Below are 27,521 nucleotides of genomic sequence, written 5' to 3'. Positions count from 1 at the left end.
GTAGACAAGCCCTTAGACACAAGTACCCAGTTCTGGTGTCTTTCCAGTATTTCTTGGTTAAACACTGCTTTCGTTTGCTTTGTACTGGGGATGTTTTTCAGTTAATACCTAAAACCAGAAGCCCTAACAGGGCTTTGCTATATTATCAAAGTAGTTAAAGCCAGCACCCAGTGAGAGGGGTGGCTCTGGGGTGAGGAACTGCTGTATTCACCACGGTACAAGAGGAAAGCACAGGGGCTGTCATCCAGAAGGACAGTAATGATGGCTCGTCGTGTGTGATCCGTGGGACCCTGCTTACAGTGACCAGGGTGAATCTGTGCAAAGTGAGGTGGGTTCTGGTAGTCAACAGGGGGAAAAGAAACTCTAAAAACAAATGAAACAAGCACCTTCCCCCCCAACCCAAGAAATGCTCCCTATGCACTAGAAATGAACCCTCGATTGGCGTGAAAGCCCATCAAATAGCAAAGGAGGAGGTCAACTAGAATGTGCTGACTCCCCGGCAGCGTTTATCGCTGTGCACAGCCTTCACCACTCTGCAGCCCTGGTTGCTTGCAGCTCTGATGCTGCTTTGTCCCATATCACTAGCTAACACCATGTGGGCAGGCTTTGAGATTAACATGGCTAGCTTTGCCCCCTGCTGCCCCATTAACCGCAGTTGAATTGAGGACATGTTTCTCTTTGAGCGGCTCTGGTTTCTGGTGCCACATTTGAATGACTCTGTCTGATATTCCCAATTATGCATACTATCACTAGCAGGGTTTGGATTAGTCAACACCCAGGGGAGGTCAGGGGGGAGAGCAATAAAGCGCTGTAACAAATCTGCAGCCTCCTACGGCTTTGTAGTTGACACCGTGACTATGCAGAACTCCCCGGCAGCCGCAGAAACACAACTCACTCTTCCAAAAGGACAAGCCCATCTTTGCAAAGGTGGGGGCCTACATTCAGGCCCTTCGGTACATATTCATGGAACTTAATAGGGCCTGATTTTTCCAACCAGCCGACCACCCAGCAGCCCCTATTGAAGTCTGAACTAATCCTGAAAATCAGGGATCTTATTTAGAAGCCTAACTATAGACACACATATTATAAAGTCTTGGCCATGTCCCTGCTAATAAGTTAACTCTGGGCAGCCTAGGAGCTAGAATGCAAAGCCAAGCAGTGCTGTTTCTCTCCCGTAGAGGGCAGTGGGACTCATGCCCACTTGCTAGCCAGGGTATGGCAGCGCTACAAGCCACCACCTTAACAGAATTGTGTGGATGGAGCTTGGGGAAGAGGCATAATGGACCTCCAAGAGAGGGACCTGGTGCTGGTGACCCTGAGGTGTGGAATATCCTCACCCAGGGAGGGGACTAATATCTCTGCCCACTGCGGGTGATACCAAGTATCCTTGAATCAGCTAGTGGAGTTTCCATCTGTTCCTGCCTGTACACACAAATGCCCCATAGCCCGGCTCCAGTAGAGAGCAGCGCTGGGGACAACAGCCATTCTCTGAGCTAGGCAAAGGGATGAACACATACCACTGCTCTGTCCCCTAGGCCTGGCTCCCATCAACATTAACTAGTATGGACCAGCTCATTAAATCTCTCCAGTGTAATGGGCCAGCATTATCCCTGGTGTCAGTGGGTTCTCCTGCCACTGAGCAGTGCTTGCTCATGGCAGTGTGAGATCCCTGCCTCTTTAGGGTCCCTGAGTCGAGGCCAGGTGGATGAGGATACCTTTAGAGATACTGATTTGTTTCCTTTAGAATAAGTCACAACCAGAATTCTGAATCTGAATCCCAAAGCTGTAGAGGTGCCTGACATCCAAATCCAGGTTTGATTGTCACACACATCCACTGTGTTTAGAATGGGCTGTAAAAAACCACCCAGACCCTAAAGACCATCAACTGTGGAAGAGTCTTTCAGCTGGAACCCATCACTACTTCACAGAAGTTGTTCCACATTCGCAAGAAGTAAATACATGTTGTTGCCTGCAGCATCTTCAGGGCTGAATGCTCTCATGGAAACCACTCCAAAGGGTATCAGATAGTGAACATGGATGCACCAATCAGCTGCAGCTACACTAGAAAAAAACATCATTCAAAATGAGACCAAAGGAGACATTCTTGTGCCACAAGACCCGGTTCAGCGGGGTACTTAGGCACACCGCTTAACGTGATGCATGGAGTACTTCCATTCAATGTGAGCTCTCACATGCTTAGAGTTAAGCACTTTCTTATGTACCTTGCTGAATAGGATTCTCATTGCATAAAGGGTTGCCTGCAGAGCTTTGAAAGAGATATTTCCCTGAGCAACTGACTAGCCACATGCACAAGGTCAACTTGCCTTTCTATGAAGCCTCAGGCATTGGCCAATGGCAGAAGGAGAAATCTGGGCAGTGATTACTGCTATATTCCCCTAGGAGAATGAACTTTTATAGGTTCATAGATTCATAGATACTAAGGTCAGAAGGGACCATTCTGATCACCAAATCCGACCTCCTGCACAACGCAGGCCACAGAATCTCTTTTACCCAATACTACATGCTCCTGGACACGGGATGAGAAGTGAAAGATCAGGTCTCTGTGTAGCTCACTCATAGAGAATTCATTTAGAGCTTATTCATATAGTTACCTCCCTGATGTGTTTGAGATAGATAGATAGATAGATAGATAGATAGATAGATAGATAGATAGATAGATAGATAGATAGATAGATAGATAGATAGGGTCTGATTCTGCTCTCACGTAGTATTACCCTGGTGTACCTCCACTGGAGCTTTAGCCACCTGGTTGTGAGAATAGAATGAAGCCTAGGCTGTTCAACTTGGACAGCTTGGGTAATTAAATGCCAATCCATCCAAGATGCATGTCTCCAACATCTGATGCAGTCAAGCATCAGTGACTCCTCTCTGCTTCTCCTGCAGATCCGGTACTATCCCTTGATGGAAGGCTGGCTAGGTGCCCTCATTAGGTGGCTCTGTAGGTGACAGAGCTCTGAGCAGGAGGGTTAGCTCCGAGGTTTAGATGAGGAGGGGAAAAGCAAAGGTGCAATGCAGCCTCCAGATTCAAAAGGCTCCTGACTCAGAAGGAAAATGAGGCACTGTGACACAGCAGGGAGCTGAAGACACTGCAGCTCTCTAAGAGCTCCTCGCTTGCCTCTGGGAGATCTGATTGTATTTGATGAGCTTTAAAGTGATGCCTGAAATTGGCAAACACATTATCTGGAAAGTACAGCATCCTATTACATTCCTGGCCTTTGGAAACTCTTCTCTCTGTGGCTTCATGGTGGGGTGTGGCTTAGTTTACACAGATTGATTTCTCAGCACTCACAGATGCTGCCTGGGACCAGGGAGCTCTGGGGCAGTAACTATTGGATGAGAGTGGTATGCTCATGAAACCTAGCATGGGATGGCTGTCAGAAAAGTGTGTAAAATAGGACGTCACTATGGAAGTGACATCACAACCCCTTGCAGACCAATCATAGCCACCAACACTGTTCCCTCTAAACTGCGCGCGTGTGTGTGCGCACAGATCCTAAACCCCACGCACATGGCGAAACTCCGTGCGCACAAAAATTTGCACAGAAGCACAAAAATTTGCACAGAAGACATTTTTTGCACACATGGCCTGTCAAAAATTAGAGGGAACATTGGCTACCAAGTGGCACTACGTGGTTGTGATGCTGGCAGACCAGATGCCAGCTCATGCCAAGGTCCCTATGTCTCCACTGGACACTGAGATGCACAGCTGGAATCTGTTTGGCTCACCTATGGGTTAATAGTAGTAGAATAGGTATCAGAATCATAAGCAATAGTTTGGACTCTATTGAATGCTTGTGAGCTGCTGCCTGCATTAATCTCACTTGTAATGTCTGCATTCCATAGGGTAACGTAACTTTTAAGTGGGTATATTGTGAGCTTCTCTGACTGTCTGAATCGCCAGCAGGAGAGGGAATTTAATTAGTGTGAAGAGTTGCTCTTCTACAGAAATTATTAGCTCCCTCCCCTGAAAGAGGAGACCCCTCAAAACCAGACGGGCTCGGGTTGAATCTTACAACTGGAAACTCCCCACATCTGGACTGAGAAACCATCAACAAAAGGACCAAAGACTCTGATTGTTTTCTACTCTCCTTCCTATGAAGATGAGTCCTGCAAGTGGATTTCTCCCATCAGCTGAGATTGCAGCTCAGAGTCCATGGCGGGAGGGGGATAAAAAACCCCAAACCAAAGGAACTAAGGATCTCTCTGTTGCTTGGACTCAGGGGGAAAGGAGTGGGGGGGGGCTAACTGTTTCTAGGCATGAGCAAGAGATCCCCAGCTGCCTAGCCTGGGTTAGCCCTAAAGGTTAAATGGAGCTTGCTGATGATAGAAGCCTCTATTACTTTTTGAAACCTTAGACTGTAACTCATTTGAGTGTCTGTTTGATGGCTTTAACCTTGTAAATAACTAACTTCCCTTTCCTAGTTAATAAATCTTCATTAGTTTACAATAAGACTGGCTACATGCTTTGTCTTTGGTATGAGACCTAAAGCACAATGGACCTGGGGTCAGTGATTGGTCCTTTGGGATCAGGAGTAACCTGAACATTGCTGTGATTCTTGGTGTAAGGGGCCATTGATCACAGAGATAAGCTCACCAGGGCGGCGAGACAGACCAGAGAACCCAAGGGGATTGACTGTCTGTGACTCCTTGGTAAGGCTTTTAAAGGGCCTGAGGTGCAGCTGCGTGGTGAAATTTAAGTTTAGAACTCACGGCCAACTTACGGTTTGTGCCCTGGGTTTGAACAGTCTGCCCTGTGGTTGGTACTCCATGGCCCTCTGTTCTAGCGGGCATTGCACCATCTGTAATGTGTCATTTCTCCTTCACAGCAACTCGTAGAGCAGCTGCAGTCATGGCAGATTTGGTTCAATGCTGACGTTGAGTTAGAAGGGATGGGATAAAATGGCTGTCTTGGCCTCTCCCAAAACGCTCAGGGAAAGCAGTGAAGTGATGCTGATTTACTCCAGGTGAGGATTTGGCTTCTATATCTCTTTTCAGCAGTAGCTCTGAAAGCATGACACTACAGCAGGTCAGGGTCTCCATCCCCATTTTATAGGTGAGGAAACTGAGGCACAGAACTGGGATGTGACTTGCTGGAGGTCCCATGGAAAGGTGATGGGCAAGCTGGGACTAGGACTCAGACCTCTGCATTGGACCTTACTGCCTCCTCAGCAAAAGCACTAGCAGCAAAAAGCCTGTGTTGTGTGCATGGCGTTCTGGTGCACCCAAGGAGAGAAAGATGAAAGAGGGCAGTGAGGCTCAGACGTGTAATTACGGTAACTGCACCTGTCCGTATTGTAGGGGATGATGGGGAAACTCCCCTTCCCTAGGAAATTAGTGCAGTTTTCACCAAGATTAGCTTCTCTAAGGAAGAGTTCAGGAGCAGCCTGTGCAATACAGACCCACAGATGGCCTCAAAGGCCACGAGACTGGGGCTCCAGCCAGAAGAGGGGTTCTCGGCAGCAGCACTCCCTGTGCCGCCTCGTGAGAGACTGAAAGGTTGGGAGGGAAGGATGGTTAGGTGCATGCCGAGTGGACCTAGAGCTATATGGATCCACTGTCCAAACCCCCTTGCTAATGGGGAATGCAGGGACCATGGATGTTATTTCACCCCGAAGGCTGAGGTAGTCCTGACAAAGTGGCTCTGCTGTTGTGTGGCCTGGGTGCGTGGGGATTCCACTCCTTGGAGAACTTCTGGGCCTGGTCCATTTACATGGGCTTTGTGCAGGAGTCAGGATTTGGCCCAAGGACTAGTCGGCATTCACTCACAAGGTCTGCAATAAACAAAGTGTCTGAATCGCCTCCTACTTTGTTTACATCAGTATGACATAAGTGTGACTCCACTGGGTTGATGGAGTTGCTACAGATTTACATCTAGCTATCTATGGAAAAAATAAATGACACCCAGATACTGAATGATGACTCATATCCAAATCACATTATTGTGCATGCAAATGACTGATTAGGTGAATTAGGCACCTTCAATCACCCATTTTGTATGCACAACAGTGGTCGCTGCTGGTGCAAAGTAGCTGTGTATTTTGTGCATGCATTTGCATGCCTAACATTTTGAAAAAAACAGCCCCATTATTTTATGATTCATTAGTTGCTGTGTGGCATTGGTGTGCCACAATGTCAAATAAAACCAACCTGAAGAAGGCAGAGTTCCTGCCCCAAACTGCTCACAAGCTACGCTGGAGAAACAAAACCATTTGAACAGAGGGTCCAATCCTGCAGGCTTCAAGCAGGCAAAACTTCTGTTACTTTCATTCGGGGCTTGGCCTGCATAAAGCTTGCAAGATCAGGTTCCAGCTTCATCAAGCCTAAACTCAGACCCTGGATGACGCAGGGGAGCAAAGTCCAATCTCAAATGGGTGTCAATTTCCTATTGTTTTAACACTGCAGAACTGCCAACCCCAGACATTCAAAAGTCATGAATCAGGCACCCCAAGTCATGAGAGTCACCCCAAGTCATGGCTTAACAATCATGAGATTTTAGAAGAACACTAATGTGGGGGAGGGGCTAATTTTGAGCTTTTAGGAATCACGATTTCAAGCTTTGCTCTGCAACCACTTTTTTCCATGAAACCTGAGATTATCCTGTCATTACATGACTTCAGGAGCTGGGGCTTTAAGAAAAAAAACACACAAAATATTATGAGGGTTGTGATAAAACTGCAAGATGAAGCAACACGGTGATACTTATTCATCATTGTTATGTTTTGGCCAAAAGCCTTGACCCAGGTGTAATAATAACCAGCAGTCATGCATGAGAAGGTTGTGAGGCCATTGCAGACAGAACCAAAGAGGTCTCCTGCACACTGTAGCTAGCTCCTTTCCAGAAGATCTCAGGAACTGAAGCAGCCAACAGCAAAGTCACATTGTGGTGTCGCCAACTCTCATTTTATTACAAGGCTCCCATTATTTGGTGTTTCTCTTAAAGACCCAGCTACAGGAGTCATGTGATTATGTGACAAACTCAGGTGTTATATTAAAAAAATATGTTTTGAGATTCTTTTGGTTAGAGAGAAAAGCTTGAAAACATGATCCAAGTGCATCCAGCACTAGTCAATTCCAGGCTCATCACACTGCACCTGCTCCAGCAACCAGCTGGGGTTAACCCCTTCCTAGCAAGTGGGATTTCACGATATCTCCCACCTCGTAGCAAAGTACAGTAATATGTTGAAACACATCTCCATTATGTCAATAAATAACGTAATAGGTGTTGTTGTTACAGCACCTGTAACCAAATAGTTAGGAAGAAGGAGGCAGATCAAATCACATATTCTGCCTCCCATAGCATTTATTTTAAATTGAGGACTGTCTATGAATCTTCAATGTATTATTAATGATGTATTTAAAAAGGTTGCTGCCCCTAGAAGACTGTTGTACTGAATGATCCTTGGTCAGAAGAAGATTTTTGACTCATCGAAACCCACGGGAAGGAAAGTAGACTGTGGGAAACATTCAGCGTGTTTTGTGAATATCAGTGAGAGGAACCCAGAAGCTGACGCATGATCAATAGCATTTTAGTTTGAGAAATCCTCTTGCTATTGAAGTCTATTGGAGTTCTGCCACTGATTTCATTCAATAGGAGCAGGATTGGGCCTCTGGGATGTAGCAGGGAATCACTCCCCCCACCCCACCAGAAATACATGTAATTCAGGTACTTTTTAAACTACATTCTTGTAATATACAATCACATAGGTATTCACACAAACAAAAGGACTTCTTACACAGGAAAAAACCAAATCAAATGCCAAAACTTGAAGCAAAGCACTACAATCACTGCACTTACCACCTGGCAAAGGGTTAAAGAGCAGAAAGAGAGGATCCAGGAGCAGAAGGAGGAAAAAAGGAGGAGAAGAAGGAGAAGAAGAAATTAATGTCACACATGCAGAAAAATATAGAAAAGAACTTTCACAGCGAAGAGATACCTCCATAGACCGGCAAACTCACATTGATCCTCATTTCTACAGCCGATCACAAAATATCAATTGTTGTCCCTGGACAGTTAGAAAAAAATGTTTCTTTTGAAATTTACGATGAGCATTTTCCCAGTGAAAAACTGCAAATGCAAGTGTTTTGGATCTTTGAAAAAATTCCAATTTTTCTGGACAATTTTGGAGGGATTGGTTTTTCATCAAAAAACAGGAATATTTTGACTGAAAGTGAATTTTGTGTTTTGGCTGGAAAGCCATTTTTGGTTGAGGGTAAAAAAATGCTTTGATGAAAAAGAAAGTTGACCAGTTGTACTCAGTTCATGCAAAGGATTTGTGAGATGTGCTATTCTTGCACAATCCTGTTCCAGACCCAGATTAAAGACCATGAAACACCATGCTCAGTGCATATTTATTTTCCTGATGGGCATCTGGAAATCTATCTGGTGGCTAATGTAATGCTATCTATGCTGTATGGCACATACAGTACTCTTGGGAACCTGTGATTCATTTGCCAGTGGGTCAGTCCTGCCAGCCCTGGGAGATCCCAGAATGTTATTTATGGTAGCCTTGTAATGCTGGGCGCTACACACATTCTATTATGCTAACGGAGGGCAATGAGACATTCGCTGTTTGTGCTGCTTGTGTCTCTGTTGCACTGTAATTTCTTTTTTCTCTGTAGCTTACTTTAGATGTAGCTCTGACATCAGGCCTTCGAAGCCTCTCTCTTTCTCTAGCATCTAGTCATTGTGCTGCCAGAAGCTTGGCCGTGTCATTGCTAAGCCAAGTGGGGCGCTAGCCGATGGCTTGGCTTGGATTCAGAGCAAATCGTTCAAGTTGCTCATGCATTTCAATGTCCTCATGACAGCGGGGTACCGTAAAGTTGGGCACAGCAGCCCCCCATTGAATACAGCTGAGCGTGGAGCAGAGAAAATGGCACCTGCAATTGCCCCGGCGGATGGGAGGTTGAGGGCGGCCATGCAACATACCAGCTGTCCTTGTGCTGCTAAGGGCCCAGGGCTAAGCAGGATCTTGCCTGTTATTTTTGACCTGTGTCCTGTGCCCCTGTTTAAATATCCTCCTGCCTGGCTTATCTGTTTCATGGCAGTCTCAAGTCCTGTGGTATGTTAGTTGCTCCTCAGGCCCTTCTCCTGCCTTCTGCTGCAGGATGCACAATCAAAATTTTCCTAAGGTAGGAGCCCAGAGCTTTCCCTTCCCTGCCCTGCCTCCATCCCCGTGCTCTCTCCCCCACACTCCCCCCAGCCCCGTACTCTTCCCCCGACGTTACTCTGCACCCAGCTCTGAGCTCTCCCTGCTGCACACCCAGCCCCGTGCTCTCTCCCCCACACTCCCCACTGCCCTCAGACACATACACTCCCCCTCCCTCCAGCTCTGCACACCCCTCACTCCAGCAGCTCAACACTGAGTCCTGAGCTTTTCCCCTCACATCGCCCTGCAGCCAGCTCCAAGCTCTCCCCAGCATCCAGCCCTGCGCTCTTCCCCCCCACCTTATCCTGCACCCAGCTCTGAGCTCTCCCTGCCCCACACCCACGCGCAAGCTCCTCCACAGTGATGCAGTCAGGCCGAAAAGCACCATCCCCACCAGGGGCCAGGCAGTTCTGGGAGCTCCAGCCCCCATCCTCCTTCTGCATCTCTGCTTCCCAAGGAAGCACCAAAAGGATCCAGTCCTCCCACTCTCCTGCAGACTGGCGGTGTCTGGAGCACCCTTCTCCACTTCTCTCTGGGGGCTGGGGATGCCCGGGGCCCCTGGGTGCCGGAAGGGCTGCAAGCGTGGGGTGTCCTACCCAGGCAAACGGGTTACAGCCCCACTCAAATTTAATCCACGCCCCCCATAGCACTCCGAAGCCCAGACAGCCTTAAGCCTCTCTCTCAACCTTATGCTGGTCTGTGATTGAAGCTGAAAATCCATTGTGCTGCTAGCTCAGTCTAGACTTCTCCGGCCTCACTCCGTCTGCAGGACATTATTTCCTTGTCCTCCCAGCCTGAGAAGCAGGAAGAAACCTCCTCTCAGCACATGGGTGGAACTGGCCACAGGGGAGCCTCTGTCAGAATTGCAGCCAAATCTGATCTGGCCCTAAAAACACACAAATTCAAACTAATAATCATCCCGCAAGCAGCGTGTGCGTGAAGGAGGGAGTGGCGGGTGCAGTAGAACAGTGTCCGTCAGAGCGGGCTGCTCGGGCCTTGGCCTGTGAGGCCCTATGGATGCCATTGGGGGTAGCGCTCACTCCTCTCCCCCCAGGCCCAGCGGCAGAGGGTGGTTGTGATGCAACCATCAATGAGCGTTTGTAGCAGATGGCTCATTCTAGGGACAGCGCTGGTGCAAACGCCTGGTCCCCACCGCCGCATGCTGAGAACGCGGGTGTGAAAACTCACCACCCAGCTGGAAGGCCAGAGCACCAGGCTGGTGACTGCACTCCAGGCTAGCCCGGCCTGCTCCTGGTATCGCCTTGGTCACACCCCTCTCCTCCAGCACATGCATTGTCTGCTGAGACACACCGCACTGCACCCACAAGCTCTGCAAGGGGGGCGGCTCATCTCCCAGCTGGATTCGCCCCACTGAGGAGGGGTTCACATGGGAGCAGGACATGGGGGCTTGCTTGCAGAAAGCTAATTAAAGATCTAAGGGCCAGGCTGCGCACTGTGGGCACAAAGCTGCCTCTCTTTGGGGGTGCCTTCGGAGGCACAATCCCTTTTCTGGCATGCTTTGCTATTACTGGGGGCTAGTGTGTGGGAGGAGCTGGCTCATGGCCATACCTCTCTGCCCCCCCCCACCCCGGCCCCTTGGCATGGCTGCCATCCATGGGGCTGCACAGAGGTGAAGAGCTTGGCCTTTACCAGTCTGTGCATATGGGGTGTGCAGGCTCTCTGGGCTCACTCTAGGGATGAGGGCAATCTTCCCCCCAGAGAACACAGGGTTAAAACACATGGGTAGAGTGACCAGACGTCCTGATTTTACAGGGATAATCGCGATATTCAGGGCTTTGTCTTATATCGGCACTATTGCCCTGCAGCCAGTGTGCCAATTTCTCAGACTTGCTATCCGTTCCCCCTATCCATGGATGTAGGAAGGCGGGGAATCCTGATCCATGGTGGGAGGGGAAAGGGCCAGTGACAGCCAGGTGAGCAATTGGCAATATGGTTCTAACTGTAACAGCTGTGCAGAGCACAGACCTGCGTGTGAACAGCCCCTACAGGATGCCCAGAGATCCATGCATGTAAGGGGAATCCAGGGCCTAGGGGGCTGAACTCCTTGCCTACTCTTAGGAGAGGTTAATGAGGACTGATTTGAGACTCACTGTCCACAGGCATTTCCTCACACTGTACCCCTGTGCGACATACAGGCTTGGGGTCAGCTCAATGCCATGGGGAGAGCCGCTAGGGTGCAGACTAACTAATGCTGACAACACCCTATGTCCAAGGATTGTGCTCCTGCTGGAGTCAAAGGTAACAGGACCATCCCCTTCATGGGGTAGGATTGGGATGCCAGTCATTTTTCCGTGCATTTCCTGTACTCTCTGTTTTCAAATGCTACTCCCCTGCAATCAGTTAGGTTTCCCCTCTCATACATAGCCTGGCTGTGAAGATGTTCATTTCTGACCTGATCTCTCCTCCCAGCAGCCAGGAGCAGGCTCACCAACCTGTGATGAACATGTCCCCCATGTGCAGCACTAGGAATCCTTTGCCACCCGGTGAAATCGCCTTAAATACCCTTTTGCCGTTGTCAGACCAGCCTTGCCTCCAATCAGCGGCCTAGGTCCCCTATACCCTGCCATCCCGCTGCTGCACGCTTTGTCGTAGGAGGTGACCCAATGCATCCCATAGTGCTCGGTGCATGGTGCTGTGTGACATGAGCTGGGGGTGGTTCTCCATCTAGGTCCTAGCGAGCAGGGATCAGACTCATGCACTGAGGGAACTCAGCTGACATCACTAGAGAACCAGCTGGGGTTAATTTAGCCTAAGGTGCCTCCATCGTAACAACCATCCCCCAATCAATGGTAATCTCAGCTCGCCCCCAGGAGCGAATGGTCAAGGGGAGCTGATATATCTCCCCCCCGGCTCCAGAGGGTCCTTCCCCAGCAGGGCAGACTAGGAACAAAGGTGCACTGCCACCATCTGAGCTGGACCTGTACTATACAAAAAGGGCCAGATCCTAGCCCCATTGAAGCCAATGGGAGATTTGCCATTGATTTAAGTGGGGCTTGACACAAACAGAGGCTCTGTCTCCAGGGCTGTCTTTCAGGCACTGCTGGGCATTCACCTGGCCTAGTCTCGAGAGTCCCACCTTGGAAATGCCAGAGCGCTCTCTTCCGCCCCATCCTGCTTCTCCAGGTGCTCCGGCAGCATGGCCCACAGAATGATAAAGACTTGGGAAGGAAGGAAAGAAGGAAGAAGGCTTCGATAAGCTCTACTTACATGGCCATGAAGATCTGTGTTTAGCAGCATCAGGGCACAGGTCAGTGTATGAATTCCATCTGAAACACACAACAAATGCAAACAGCTCTCAGCGCTCTCCAGACCGTTGTCCTCAGAGCACCTTGACCCCTCTGTCGTCTCAGCTCCCCCAGTGCAAAGGGGAGACACACTGTGGCTTTTTGTGAAAGTTTTTGTGCTGTTGGATTTAACAGTACACTCAGCAGTGCTGCTGGGTCCAGTGGGAGGGTATGTAGTGGGCCTGTTACATAAGAACATAAGAACGGCCATACTGGGTCAGACCAAAGGTCTATCTAGCCCAGTATCCTGTCTTATGACAGCGGCCAATGCCAGGTGCCCCAGAGGGAATGAACAGAACAGGTATCATAAAGTGATCCATCCCCTGTCGCACATTCCCAGCTTCTGGCAAAACCCAAGGCTAGGGACACCATCCCTGCCCATCCTGGTTAATAGCCATTGATGGACCTATTCTCCATGAACTTATCTAGTTTTTTTTTAACTCTGTTATGTTTTTGGCCTTCACAAAATCCTCTGGCAAGGAGTTCCACAGGTTGACTCCACAGGTGAAGAAATACTCTCTTTTGTTTGTTTTAAACCTGCTGCCTATTAATTTCATTTGGTGACCCCCCAGTTCTTATGTTATGAGAAGGAGCAAATAACACTTCCCTATTTGCTTTCTCCACATCAGTCATAATTTTATAGACCTCTATCATATCCCCCCTTATTCATCTCTTTTCCAAGCTGACAAGTAACAATCTTATTAATCTCTCCTCATACAGAAGTTGCTCCGTACCCCTAATCATTTTTGTTGCCCTTTTCTGAACCTTTTCCAATTCCAATATATCTTTTTTTGAGATGGAGCAACCACATCTGCATGCAGTATTCAAGATGTGAGCATACCATAGATTTATATAGAGGCAATATGATATTTTTTGTCTTATTATCTATCCCTTCCTTAATGATTCCCAATATTCTGTTTGCTTTTTTAACTGCTGCTGCACATTGGGTGGATGTTTTCAGAGAACTGTCCACAGTTATTCCAAGATCTCCCTCTTGAGCAGTAACAGCTCATTTAGACCACATCATTTTATATGTATAGTTGGGATTATGTTTTCCAATGTGCATTACTTTGCATTTATCAACATTGAATTTCATCTGCCATTTTGTTGCCCAGTCACCCAGTTTTGTGAGATCCCTTTGTAGCTCTTCATAGTCTGCTTGGGACTTAACTATCTTGAGTAGTTTTGTATCATCTGCAAATTTTGCCACCTCACTGTTTATCCCTTTTTCCAGATCATTTATGAATATGTTGAACAGCACTGGTGCTAGTACAGACACTATTTACCTCTCTCCATTCTGAAAACCATTTATTCCTACCTTTTGTTTCCTATCTTTTAACTAGTTACCAATCCATGAGAGGACCTTCCCTCTTATCCCATGACAGCTTACTTTGCTTAAGAGCCTTTAGTGAGGGACCTTGTCAAAGACTTTCTAAAAATCTAAGTACACTATATCCACTGGATCCCCCCCACTCAAGGAATTCTAGTAGATTAGTGAGGCATGATTTCCCTTTACAAAAACCATGTTGACTCTTCCCCAACAAATTATGTTCATCTATGTGTCTGACAATTCTGTTCTTTACTATAATTTCAACCAGTTTGCCCGGTACTAAAGTCAGGCTTATGGGCCTGTAATTGCCAGGATCACCTCTGGAGCCCTTTTTAAAAATTGGCATCACATTAGCTATCCTCCACTCATCTGGTACAGAAGCTGATTTAAATGATAGGTTACATACCATAGTTAGTAGTTCTGCAATTTCACATTTGAGTTCCTTCAGAATTCTTGGGTGAATGCCATCTGGTCCTGGTGACTTATTACTGTTTAATTTATCAATTTGTTCCAAAACCTCCTCTAATGACATCTCAATCTTGGACAGTTCCTCAGATTTGTCACCTAAAAAGAATGGCTCAGGCTTGGGAATCTCCCTCACATCCTCAGCCATGAAGACATTGCTCTACAATGGCCTTATTGTCCTTGAGTGCTCCTTTAGCATCTCGATCATCCAGTGGCTTCCTGCTTCTGATGTACTTAAACATTTTTTTGCTATTATTTTTGGAGTTTTTGGCTCACTGTTCTTCAAATTCTTTTTTGGCCTTCCTAATTATATTTTTACACTTCACTTGCCAAAGTTTATGCTCCTTTCTATTTTCCTCATTAGGAATTAACTTCCACTTTTTAAAGGATGCCTTTTTGTCTCTCACTGCTTCTTTTACTTTGTTGTTTAGCCACAGTGGCGCTGTTTTGGTTCTCTTTCTATGTTTTTTAATTTAGGATATACATTTAAGTTGAGCCTCTATTATAGTGTCTTTAAAAAGTTTCCATGTAGCTTGCAGGGATTTCACTTTTGGCACTGTATCTTTTAATTTCTGTTTAACTAACTTCCTCATTTTTGTGTAGTCTCCCTTTCTGAAATTAAATGCTACCATGTTGGGCTGCTGTGGTGTTTTCCCTGCCACTGGGATGTTAAATTTAATTATATTATGGTCACTATTATTATCAGCTATTTCACCTCTACTAGATCCTGTGCTCCACTTAGGACTAAATCAAGAATTGCTTCTCTCTTTGTAGGTTTCAGGACTAGCTGCTCCAAGAAGCAGTCACGAAACTTTATCTCTAAAGTTAATGATTTCAGTGGTCATAGCATAAAGGCCAGCTTGCTAATGTTATTTGGCTCTAGGGTCAGGTAACCCTTCTATAACAGCACTGTAATACCCCCAGGATCACTGTCTCTCTCATTTTTTATACCCCCAATGTTTGATCGCTTTTCGGATCCTCACTGCATATTGGGCAGAAGTCATCGCTAAGCTGGTCACAGCAGTGCCCAGGAGTTTCTCCTGAGTGTTAAATTAGTACCCGGACGTGGATCTGAATGATTCAGAATCTTTCTTCCAGTCTGGATGACTCTGCATTTGTCAGCTGTGAATTTCTGTGGCCACATGGCTGCTCATTCACCTTCCGAGGGTAGGCCCCTCAGAAGTCCCTCTTCAGGTTTGACTAACCTCAATAATTTGGTGCCAGCTGCTATTTTTGCCGCCTCATTGCTCACCCCTGTTTCCAGATCATTAATAAGTATATTATGGGACACCAGTCCTGGTATAGAGCCACGTGGGACCCCGGTGCTAACTCATTCCAGTGTGAAAATGGACCATTTATTCCTGCTCTCTGTTTTCTGTCCCTTGGACTGTTTCCAAACATGACCATTAACCCTGCGACTTCACTTCATTAGTGACCTCTTCAGAGGGACTTTGTCACAGGCTTTTTTAAAGCTGAAATAAATTATATCCTCCCATTGTTCCTTATTCCCTATTTTGTCAGAACAAACAAAGAGTTTGAGCAGAATATGAGCCAGTCACAATGTTCTTTTGCAGAAGCCAAGCTGGCTTGGCCCATCAACCATGACCCTCTCAGTGTTTGTAATTGTCGTTACTGTTTGTACCTGCTCTGGGATTCCTTCGCTGGCCCTGCATATTCTTTTTACAGATAGCCCCTTTGGAGAGTCGCTGCTTCAAAAGAGATTGTGTATTTTGGTCAGCAGCATTTTCTCCAGACCCTTCTGAAAGCCGAGATTGGTACCATCTGGGCCCGGGGACCTGTTGCTGTTGCCTCCAAGAACACAAATTTCCTGACTACGTGACAGTTGTCAGAGAAAATCTTGCTGTGAAAATCTGTTTTATCTTCAAGAACATAACTCTTAGGGGCCAGGCTACCTCTGGCCCAGCACAACTTATTTGCTGTTTTGAAATATGTACAATAATGTGTCTCATGATCATCCATGGAAGGGACATTAAACCCCAAATTCTTTGCAATGGCCATTGGCATTAATTGTACAGTCATACCTTATGGGATAGTTTGGGGTCCAGTTATGAATTCCATACAGTTTTAGGAACAATACTGGTACTTGTAACAGTCATTGTGAATGTGATCATCCATCTGGTAGCAGGAAGCTGGCAGCTGTGTCTGGAGACTGTGTGACAGGGCTATCAAGGTCCATTAACATTCACTAGCTCTGCCCTGGTAGAACAATGAGGTTGCTACCAAAAGAACCATTGACTTTTGATGACTCTGCCCAAGCAATTCCTAGGGGGTTGGAGCATGGAAAATCCCCAGCGGAAGTATAGAAACAAACAAAAGTGTCACAGACTGCTTTGAAAAATGACATGCTCTGTAAGGAAATGGAGCCATTCCACCACTCAAACAGAACCCCCCTGGGGAAGTGGGGCTTTGCCTTCACCCAAGGACACGGTCCCAACCCCAAGGACTCAGTAGCGGTGCGGATTCAAGAGTGGGGTTGTGTTAAAGATGTTTGTTGATTTGCCTAGATTGGTAAATGTCCTGTGCTCTCTAAGGGCTTGTTTACACTGGAAATTAATCCGAACTACCTAAAGATGTGAATTTAAAGTGGATTAGTTAAACCGCATTAAATCCCTGTGTGAGCACTTGCATTCAGCATTAAAGTGGCCTTAATTTGGTTTAGCTTAATCTGAATTCGGATTAATTTTCCTGATCGACCCTTTGTAGACAAGTCCTAAGAGTAAAGTGTGCATGTTTAAGAAGTTCCTCGCCCAGCCACATGTCCCTGAAGAATAAAATTATAAACCAGACATCCCACGGGGCAGTGGCAGGAGGGAAGCGCTGCATGGGAGCATGGATAAGCAACTGGAGAGCCTTGGGAGGTTCAGCACTGATCTAGGGGTCTTGACAGTAGGACTGTGGAGTCTCCCATCCCAAGGAAGGAGTTCAGACATGCAGTCTGCACCCTGGGAGTGTGCCTAGAGGAGGAAGAAGAGACAATGCCTGGCCTCTACACAAACCCAGCAGGCTGGAAGCAGCTGGAATCCAAAAATTGGGTGACTGGTGGCTGGTGACCATCCACAAGGGGCAGACTCATCCAGGACTGTGACCTTGCACAAATTGATTACAACTCACTGCACAGCATAGCTTTGTCATCATGTAACTGTAATCTTGTCTTGAGCTGGTGTTTGCCCTTCAAGGCAGCTGACTGCATTCCACCAACTGTACAGCTCATCCCATGTTTCACTTTCAGCCATCTCATAAATGTCCGAAAACCACTCATCTTTTGTAATCTAAATTTCACAAGGAGCTATCCCAAAATGGAGACTGGATTTGCCAGCATTTTAGTTAGCAAACATACAATTAATGTAAGAATGTTCTCCCTTTGGATTGCCAAAGTTAGTCAGGAATTGCAGATGAACATGAGCTGTTTCTAATAATGTTATTATCGTATTGTCGTGATCGATAACAATCGTTATCGTATTGTTAAATGGACACTACGGTCAATTCAGGCCCAGCATTTAGAGACTGCCAGTCTTACTCACATTGAGTCACACTTACTCACACAAGCAGATTTGAAAGCACTATGTGAAGTTGAAAGCATTTGGCCCTTAGATTTTATAAAAATATGGCTTTGCAAAATCTTTTATCAACAGAAATATTTCTGTGCAATCAAACAAGTGAAACCAATAGAAACAGCCAGTTAGTTTGGATTTAAACATTCCCTTGCAGGGATTGCAACCAAGAATCCTACATGGTGAAATGCTGGCTATTCTCCCACCACCCCAAGCCTGCTCCACCTCCATTCCTGCCATTGACCTGTAACTTCACTTGAGGAGATCTCTTTTCCTGACCCCTGTGCTCCTCTCAGCAGAAGACAATAATGCTCAGCACAAATGAGAAAGCTGTCAAATGCACGTTTGCAGGACGGCACTATAATGGGCTGTCCAGACTTCTGCTTGCAAAGTATGCCCAGGCATTTCATTGTGCAATCCCTTTGATCTTGTAGGCATCACCCACACACCTTCTGTTTTCTCACATCTTTGTATAGGGAATTGCCTGAAAAAATATTTCAAATGAAATAATAACCCCCTCCCCCAATTGTGTTTTTATAGGGTTAGTTGGAACAAAGAATAAAGATCATGGGAGCAGCAAATAGTCATAGGAGGTTGCTCAAATTAAAAGCTTAACTGTTTTCTCTACAAAATGGGACAACAAATATACTGACAAGACCATTGCACATGAAGTTGTATCATGGTAAGGAAATCACCATTGCCAGTAATCTAGACTAGGGTTCTCAAACATTTTCCTTAGTGTGGATGACATCCCAATGCAGAGATTCTCCTATGGGCCTCTCCCTTTCCATCTGCAACCACATGAATCACCTCCTCTCCCCCACATGATCATGCCACTGATTTGTAGCATCTGCCACAATGTCTGCCATGGGGACGTCTTAGGATAATGTATCTGTGGATTTTAGTGGCCCTTAGTGAGATAAGCCTGTTGGGTCACACTCTATATTAAGGTTCCATTTCTAAATCATTTATAAAAGGTTAATAAATATTTAATAGAGGTTTTAATAACCAGAGACTGCTGTAGGGGCCCACAGGTTGCTTATAAGCATGGCTTAGAACCATCTTGTTCTGCTGTGTTTATAATCACCTACACCACAGATAACTCCTGCATGTCACATCCATTAATCAATTATTAGCTATGGACTATTTATAGATGTCCGCCTCCCTGAAGTGCGACCCTGCTTTGTCCTTCAGGAAGGTGTTGCTCACGCTGTCTGAGTCAGCAGTAGCCAGCACTTTGCAGATTACCAGCAAGTAGCCTCCAGGTCACCAGCAGACCCCAGGCTGCGCTTTAGGATCTCTGCTCTTGTTTGTACAGCAGACCAGCTGGTGCGCGCACATTGTCAGCACTGTCAGGGAGGGTGAAGTGTCTGACAGGAGGCGGGGAGGTACCTTCTGACGTGCTCGCTTCTGGGTTGCACTGGCAGTATCTCCGGGAGAAGTGGATCAGCACGCGCTCCCGTTCCTGAGTCTCTCCCATCAGAGGGAACGCTTTCAAGAACGTTCTGCAAATAGAAAAGGACATTTCAGCTTACAGGTCTCAATGGAAATCCACAGCTCAGGGCCCCACCTGAGCTGTGTGGGGAGCAAAGGGGCAACAGCATTTCTGCAAGATTATGGAGCAGCTGTGGAGCTGCTCTCTGGACTCTAGCTCAACCCCCTAGCCTATGTGCTTCTGTGTGACCTCACTCAGAGAAGGGCAAATTTTTGCCCTGCCCTGCCCGCAATGGCCTGCTCCCACTAATATCCTGCATGCTGGGCTCTGTGCCAGCTCACCTCCCTGAATCTAGCCCTGTCTCTTGCACAGGAGAATGGTGCCAGCTGGGGTTATACAGCTGGGGCTGGGTTTGCCTCACGGTCAACTGGGTTAATTTGGTGTTCTTCACAGAGAGTTGGGTCCTAACTAGAACCTCAGGCCCCAAACCCTTCAAGCTCTGGCCAACTGAGACTCATGCAGCTCAGATCCCCTTTCCAGTGGGAGCATATTGTGCCGATCATTAGATCACAGTAAATATTTAACCACAGCTGGGATTCCTGTTACACCAACACATCTGTCAGCCTCCAGCTGTCATTATACAAACAATCAGTCATCAAACCTTAAGTGCATAAGCGGGGCTGCAATACATGGCAAATAATGATACCACACGGCAAATTGGAAACACTGGGCTTCTAGATCAATTTGTCATGGGGTAGGTCTTTAATGAAAACAGAGCTGCTCACCTGAGTGCTTTGTCCAGGGTGAGCCCAGTGAAGTCAAAGAAACTGAGATATTCTTCTGCTACCAGCTTGCTAAATTCATTGCTGTAATTAAAGAGGGAGCAATTAGCTGACCCATAGGGGAAGCACACTCTCTTTATAACAGGAATCGCAGAGTCTCCTCTCCTGGCCAACCCAACTTCCAGCAGGTACTTGCAGAGATTCTAAAATCCCCCACCTTAAATCCTTGGGGGACATTTTCACTGGCATAAAAGGCAATTCAGTGACCCTCAATGGGTGTTTCATGAGAGTTGCGCACCTAGCAGCCTTTTGCGCCTGTGAAAATGGAGTTTGGGGCCTAACTCCACCAGTTGCCTTTGAAAATCTGCCCCTTTATTGCCTCTGTAGTGAACCCTGGTTGCCTACACAGAGATAAAACAGTCAATGGTGAGCACTGAATCGAGGGCCCCCAGCACAAGTTCCTGCCATTTGAGCAGAAGGAGTCATCCAGCTATGGGTAGTACAGTAAGAAGCAGGGTCTTTGCTGGGTCCAGCCACTAGAGGGAGACATAGACAATGATTTAGACAAAGCAAGTGGATTAGACATGTTGAACTGTTTTGATGATGTCATAGTGATGGAGTAACTCTCCCTAATACAAGCTGGGACCAGCTCACTGAAACATACACACAAGGTCTTACACCTATTACGTGACAGGGATGGAAGGAAATGATGGGTACGGAGCAGGGAAAGACAACAAGGCCCCCTGTGGGGATGGAGTATGTGAGAAGAGAGGCTGGGGGAGGGGAAGAGTGAGGAGGGGGCTGAAGGAGAACATGGGTTTTGGAATGGCCCTCTCACTCGAGGTGGCATCTCAGCTGCACCTCTGGCCCTGGCCATCTATAACACCACTTGGAGATCATAGGAATTTTCACCAGCAATGATTCTCTAGGCCATGTTTTAATCTTTATGGAAGAAGGTAAGTTCATAGATTTATAGATCTGAATGCCAGAAGGAACCATAAAACTGACCTCCTGTAAAACACAGGCCAGAGAATTTCATCCAGTTACTCCTGTACTGAACCCAATCTCTTGTGTCTATCATTATTTGTATTAATTACTATCTGTTGGACCGTTATGCCTAGGAACCCTAGTCATCACGGACCAGAACCCCACTGTGCTGGCGCTGTCCAAACAGAACAAAAAGACAGTCCTTACTCCAAAGATTGTCCAGTCTAAGACAGGAAACAAGGGATGGATAAAGATGGGCCAATGGGGGCATACAAGGAAACAATGAGACAGTGTAGGTCTGCATGAGGGCAAGGCATCTCTTCCAGAAAGACATCTAGTCTGGCTCTGAAGGCGTCAAGAGATGGAAAATCCACCACTTCAGTTGGTCTTGTGTTCCAGTGGTAAATCACTCTTACTATTAAAATTAGATAACTTTCTCAGTTTAATTTGTCTGGCTTTAACTTCCAGCCATTGGTCTTCCTTGTACCTTTCTCCATGAGATTAAGGAATCTTTTAGTACCCAGTGTTTTCTTCCAGTAAAGGTTCTTATACACTGTAATCAAATCACCAGTTGATCTTCTTTTTGGTAAGCTAAACAGGCAGAGCTCCTTTTGTTAACTCTGGCTGTTAGTGCTGGGCCACACATTGCTGCTGACAGGCCAAAGAGCTTATGAAATTGGGTTTGAGGGGAAGGAACCCAAATGAAACCCTGGGAGCCATCAAAAAGAGCAGGTTGGAATAGATATCAAGCCACAAATCATCTCTGCTCCAAACAACAGAGGAAAAGCATCTTTCATAGATATAGATTAAGGGACCATTATGATCATCTAGTCTGACCTCCTGCACAATGCAGGCCACAGAATCTCACCCACACACTCCTGCGATAAACCTCTCACCTATGTCTGAGCTATTGAAGTCTTCAAATCATGGTTTAAAGACTTCAAGGTGCAGAGAATCCTCCAGCAAGTGACCCGTGCCCCATGCTACAGGGGAAGGGAAAAATCCCCCAGGGCCTCTTCCAGTCTGCCCCGGAGGAAAATTCCTTCCCGACCCCAGATATGGTGATCAGCTGAACCCTGAGCATATGGGCAAGATTCACCAGCCAGATACCCAGGAAAGAATTCTCTGTAGTAACTCAGATCCCACCCCATCTAAAATCCCATCACAGGCCATTGGGCCTATTTACCATGAATATTTAAAGATCAATTAATTGCCAAAATCATGTTATCCCATCATACCATCTCCTCCATAAACTTATCGAGTTTAATCTTGAAGCCAGATAGGTCTTTTGCCCCCACTGCTTCCCTTGGAAGGCTATTCCAAAACTTCACTCCTCTGATGGTTAGAAACCTTCGTCTAATTTCAAGTCTAAACTTCCCGATGGCCAGTTTATATCCATTTGTTCTTGTGTCCACATTGGTACTGAGCTTAAATAATTCCTCTCCCTCTCTGATATTTATCCCTCTGATATATTTATAGAGAGCAATCATATCTCCCCTCAACCTTCTTTTGGTTAGGCTAAACAAGCCAAGCTCTTTGAGTCTCCCTTCATAAGACAGGTTTTCCATTCCTCGGATCATCCTAGTAGCCATTCTCTGTACCTGTTCCAGTTTGAATTCATTCTTTTTAAACTTGGCAGACCAGAACTGTACACAGTATTCCAAGTGAGGTCTTACCAGTGCCTTGTATAACGGTACTGACACCTCCTTATCTCCTATCCTTATTGGCCCATCTTTATCTTAATTGGGGATTGGTCCTGCTTTGAGCAGGGGATTGGACTGGATGACCTCCTGAGGTCCCTTCCAACCCTGATATTCTATGATTCTGTGATCTCTACTGGAAATACCTCACCTGATGCATCCCAAGACCGCATTAGCTTTTTTCACGGCCATATCACATTGGCGGCTCATAGTCATCCTGTGGTCAACCAATACTCCAACGTCCTTCTCCTCCTCCTGCGTTACTTCTAATTGATATGTCCCCAGCTTATAACTAAAATTCTTGTTATTAATCCCTAAATGCATGACCTTACACTTCTCATTGTTAAATTTCATCCTATTACTATTACTCCAGTTTACAAGGTCATCCAGATGTTCCTGTATGATATCCCGGTCCTTCTCTAAATTGGCAATACCTCCCAGCTTTGTATCATCCGCAAACTTTATTAGCACACTCCCACTTTTTGTGAGAGGTCAGTAATAAAAAGATTAAATAAGATTGGTCCCAAAACCGATCCCTGAGGAACTTCACTGGTAACCTCCCTCCAGCCTGACAGTTCACCTTTCAGTATAACCTGCTGTAATCTCCCTTTTAACCAATTCCTTATCCATCTTTCAATTTTCATATTGATCCCCATCTTTTCCAATTTAACTAATAATTCCCCATGTGGCACAGTATCAAATGCCTTACTGAAATCTAGGTAAATTACATCCACTGTGTTTCCTTTGTCTAAAAACTATGTTAATTTCTCAAAGAAGGAGATCAGGTTGATTTGGCATGATCTACCTTTTGTAAAACCATGTTGTATTTTGTCCCATTTACCATTGACCTAAATGTCCTTAACTACTTTCTCCTTCAAAATTTTTTCCAAGACCTTGCATACTACTGATGTCAAACTAACAGGCCTGTAGTTACCCAGATCACTTCTTTTCCCTTTCTTAAAAATAGGAACTTTGTTAGCAATTCTCCAGTCATACGGTACAACCCCTGAGTTTACAGATTCATTAAAAATTCTTCCTAATGGTCTTGCAATTTCATGTGCCAATTCCTTTAATATTCTTGGATGAAAATTATCTGGGCCCACCAATTTAATCCCATCTGTCACTTACTCTTTATCATCTCTCATCCTTTTATAGGAACTACACTTCAGAGTGGAAGGAGACAGGGCAAACGGCCCCCACAAAGCTGCTGTTAAAGATTCGTATAGGCCAAGATGCACTGTGACATCAATGAGCCGTACTCTGACTGCAGTGAGCCATTGCGTTCGTAAGATATTAATGCACTTTTCAGGTGCCTGAAAGCTCCTGGCACCGATATGCTACTGACACAGCTCCTGACAGCCTGCTACTGAACTCTCTTCATGGCTTAATGCTGTGTGACTGGAAGGGACATAGCTTGACAGAAACCAGGTATTTTAACTTGAAAACCAAGCCAAATTGACAAGGGAGGCACTGAGTGAGAATAACCAGGGGATCCCATTGTGTCACTTTTAGAGGCTCCATTTTCTTCTGACTATAAAGCATGTTCCTCCCGGCACTGTAAAGTAAAGAAGATGCTGCCTGTCAAAGAGGCAATTGCAGTTGAATATAGTGTTCCATCTCCAGGGCTTGCCCATGAAAGACATTTTGGTTGGGGATGGAGGAGGACAAGGAACGCCACACAGTTGCAAAAGGCATATTTTGAAAACGCCTTTTATGTCTGATTAATTCATCCGCTGTTTGATGGTGTCATTGCATTTCATATGAATTTTAAAATGATTTGCAGAGCCATTATGTACAATGTAGCCAGCACATGTGGACCACAATCTTTTTCCTAAAAAGCCATGTCACACCGCAGGCTACAGAATCCTCAGCAGAACATCGGGGTCTGATTTTATACCTGGGCTGCTTAGAATCAGGCTCCTAACACTCTGTCTACACTGCACTCAGAGGTCTGACTGCCGCATGTGTAGAGACAGCCCAGCTAGATTTGATCTAGCCTAGCTCCAATAACAATAGCCATGAAGTGGTGGCAGCATGGGTTAGCCATTCAAGTACATAGCCAGGATCCCAGGTGGGCTTGGGCATCCCTCATTGCCATGGCTCCACTGCTATTCTCATTAGATCTAGCTAGATCAAAGCTAACTTGGCTATTTCAACCTGTGCTGCAGTCACCCCTCTGAGTGCAGTGTAGACAGACCCTTCCTCCCTGTGTGAGTGGCGTATGGGGGCCATAAACAAATGCTGAGGGCCAGGGGAGATTTCCACCATGCAGGCAATGCATTGGGCTGCTGTAGGTGACCCACAGTGTACGGGGTGCTCTGGGGTGGAGCTGACAGCTGTTGCAGACAGGAGGGGGAGGGGCATAGCATTCTGAAACCTCAAAGGGGAGCAGGGATCAGCGTTCACATCACCTGGGCTGGGGAAGATAATGATCCAACCAGCGGACCAAATTCGGTGCTGAATCCTGGTCACGTGCCACCTGAGGCACGTTATGCATATGCTAAGAAGAAGGAGCAGCCTTGAATCAGGAGGTAGGAAGGTGTCATAAGCTGAAAGCCACCTTTCCCCATGCACCTTGGGGCAGCAGAGAATGTCACTCTGTATTCAGGCACCGAAATAAGTGACCTGATCTTTCAAAAGTGCTGGTCAGTTGCCATGATCTTCAGCCCTGATCCCGAGCTGAGTGGTAACTGCTGGTAGACTTCTGAAAATCAGAATTATTTAGGCACCTAACTATGGGCTCAAGGGCCTAACTTCATGCCTCCAGTTTTGAAAATCCTGGCAAAGGAGTTCTGTATAAAAACCAGGGCATTTCCTGTGGCTGCAGAGATACCCAGCCCTTGTTCAGAACTCTCAATGTGGCTTGTTTGCTCTTTGCCTGTGGCGCTGTAGCCTAGTGATGCCTCCGTTAATATTTGATATTAATACCAAAAATTAATGAAAGAATAATTGATGGATGTTTGCGAGAAATGGGTAATTATCTCAGCTTAACAGCATATGCCCTTTGGAGCAACAGTAATTCATATAATGACGTCCTTTTTCAGTCTCATGAAAAATGTGATGCTTCATGCTAATTATCCTACATTGATATAGCGCCTTTCATCTCAAAGGATCCCAAAGCATTTTACAAATGTGCCAACCACACAGGGATCATTCATCCATCATTGTAATGCTGCTGCGTCTGGAGCGAAACAGTGTTCAACAACATAACACAACGGCTGAGGTCAGGAAGAGAAGAATGCCTGCAGTGAAAACTGCAGGGTTAATTTAGGGAGGCAGAATGTAATGATCTACACTGGAATTTGTCCAGGACATTGGGCTAACATCTGCATTATCACAAAGGGGCCTTGTAGTGCTACCTAATACAAATAATGAATGACGGTATTATTTTTATAAGTCCAAAGTTTGCGAGGAATTTCAAGCAATAGAGGACATCACTGCCCCAAAGCCCTTACAAGTTTAGTCATAAACCTCAGAGATAACTACAGACAAAAGAGAGATAAGAGAGAAGGGAGAACAAGGGTTATGCTTAAGGCCCTAATCCTGCAAGTGGATCCAAGTGCAGAGTTTTTTACTCCTGCATGAAATCTCATGGACTTAATAACTGAAGGTGAGCAGGGCTGTGCTAACGGTTCCTTTGCAGGATCTGAGCCCAGAGTCATGGAATTGTTGGTTTATCCATGTGGGCAACTTGCTGGCTCTGCTGTGTTTTTGTTTGTTTGGATGGCTTTGGAATCAGAACTGGACTTTAACTTTTATTTTTTGTAATGAGAGCTTTGGAGACATTAGCGGCCACAGCTGGTTAGGACCTTGGCTTTCCACATCAGACAAAGGGAGGCCGCGCCAGTGAAGCAACATTTCTGAGCCTCACCCTGGGGAATTGGCTCAGCGTTAAGTTAGAGTGAAGAGAGCCGGCTAGTTGCATCTCCAGCTCCACTGCCTACAGTGCCTGAGATTTCCGTGGAGATCTCCCATCCAGTGCTTAATGTGTGCCAGGGCTTCCCAGGGCTGAGCCGTGGCACCTCTGGGCTTGCTGCATCAATGTAAAAAATTGCTTGAGCCCCAGCACCTCTTTCATTACAAATTAAGCACTGCTCCCATCCACATGTTGCTATGGCTTGATCTTGCTTAGCTTACAAGATCTGACAGAGCCCCACCATAAAGCACCCTAAGCATTTGATTTTACTGGCATTTGTATTTAATTTGAATGTATAATGTTGCGGATCCCATGCTGCAGGCACAATATACACATTACATACATTAGAAACAGCTCTTCAAAATAGTTCAGAGAGATTTCTAACGAAAAACACAACTCTTGCAGAGTCATTCCTGCCATGTCCCACTCCTTTTCCCTTCTCTGGGAGAGGATGCAGGTCATGGAGCGTGTCCTTAGGGTCGTCAGATCTGGCTTTGGATGAATCAAGGCAGGACACACATTCAAGAGCCCAGGACACCCGTCACTGGGAAAGCCCTGCATCAGCCCCTCTTCATTAAACCCAGAGACTATTCACTCCAGTGCCTTGGAAGATCCCAGCTTCCACAGCATCGCACAAGTTAAATGTCCCGATTCCTCCCTTCTGGTCGTTTGCATTGCTTGCCACCTCTGCACCTGGCTCGAGTAGGAGGATCTACTGAAATAGATCTCCATCCAGGCATAAAAAGGGCAGCCGAAGGCACCCAGCCCCTGCAAGGAAACAAAAACCATGTTAATTAGCAAACAGGTTTCACTGACAACCATGACTCCCACAGGGAAGATTAAGGACCAGATTTCAGACCGA

General features: G+C 46.3%; 1 protein-coding gene across 1 annotated transcript in view; it reads right to left on the bottom strand.

The window, feature by feature from the left end:
• Positions 1-27,521, bottom strand: part of PSD2 (pleckstrin and Sec7 domain containing 2) — a 136,012-nt gene that overhangs the window by 36,767 nt on the left and 71,724 nt on the right. The window contains exons 5-7 of the mRNA XM_038414950.2: positions 20,060-20,140; positions 19,232-19,344; positions 12,396-12,454 (exon numbers count right to left, since the gene is read on the bottom strand). Coding sequence (XP_038270878.1) covers positions 12,396-12,454; positions 19,232-19,344; positions 20,060-20,140 — 253 coding nt within the window. The remainder of the gene's footprint in view (positions 1-12,395; positions 12,455-19,231; positions 19,345-20,059; positions 20,141-27,521) is intronic.

This window comes from Dermochelys coriacea, chromosome 8 (assembly GCF_009764565.3).
Source record: "Dermochelys coriacea isolate rDerCor1 chromosome 8, rDerCor1.pri.v4, whole genome shotgun sequence".
Classification (NCBI taxonomy): domain Eukaryota; kingdom Metazoa; phylum Chordata; order Testudines; family Dermochelyidae; genus Dermochelys; species Dermochelys coriacea.
Note: the sequence above shows the minus strand (reverse complement) of the source record. Positions and strands in the feature narration are given on the sequence as shown.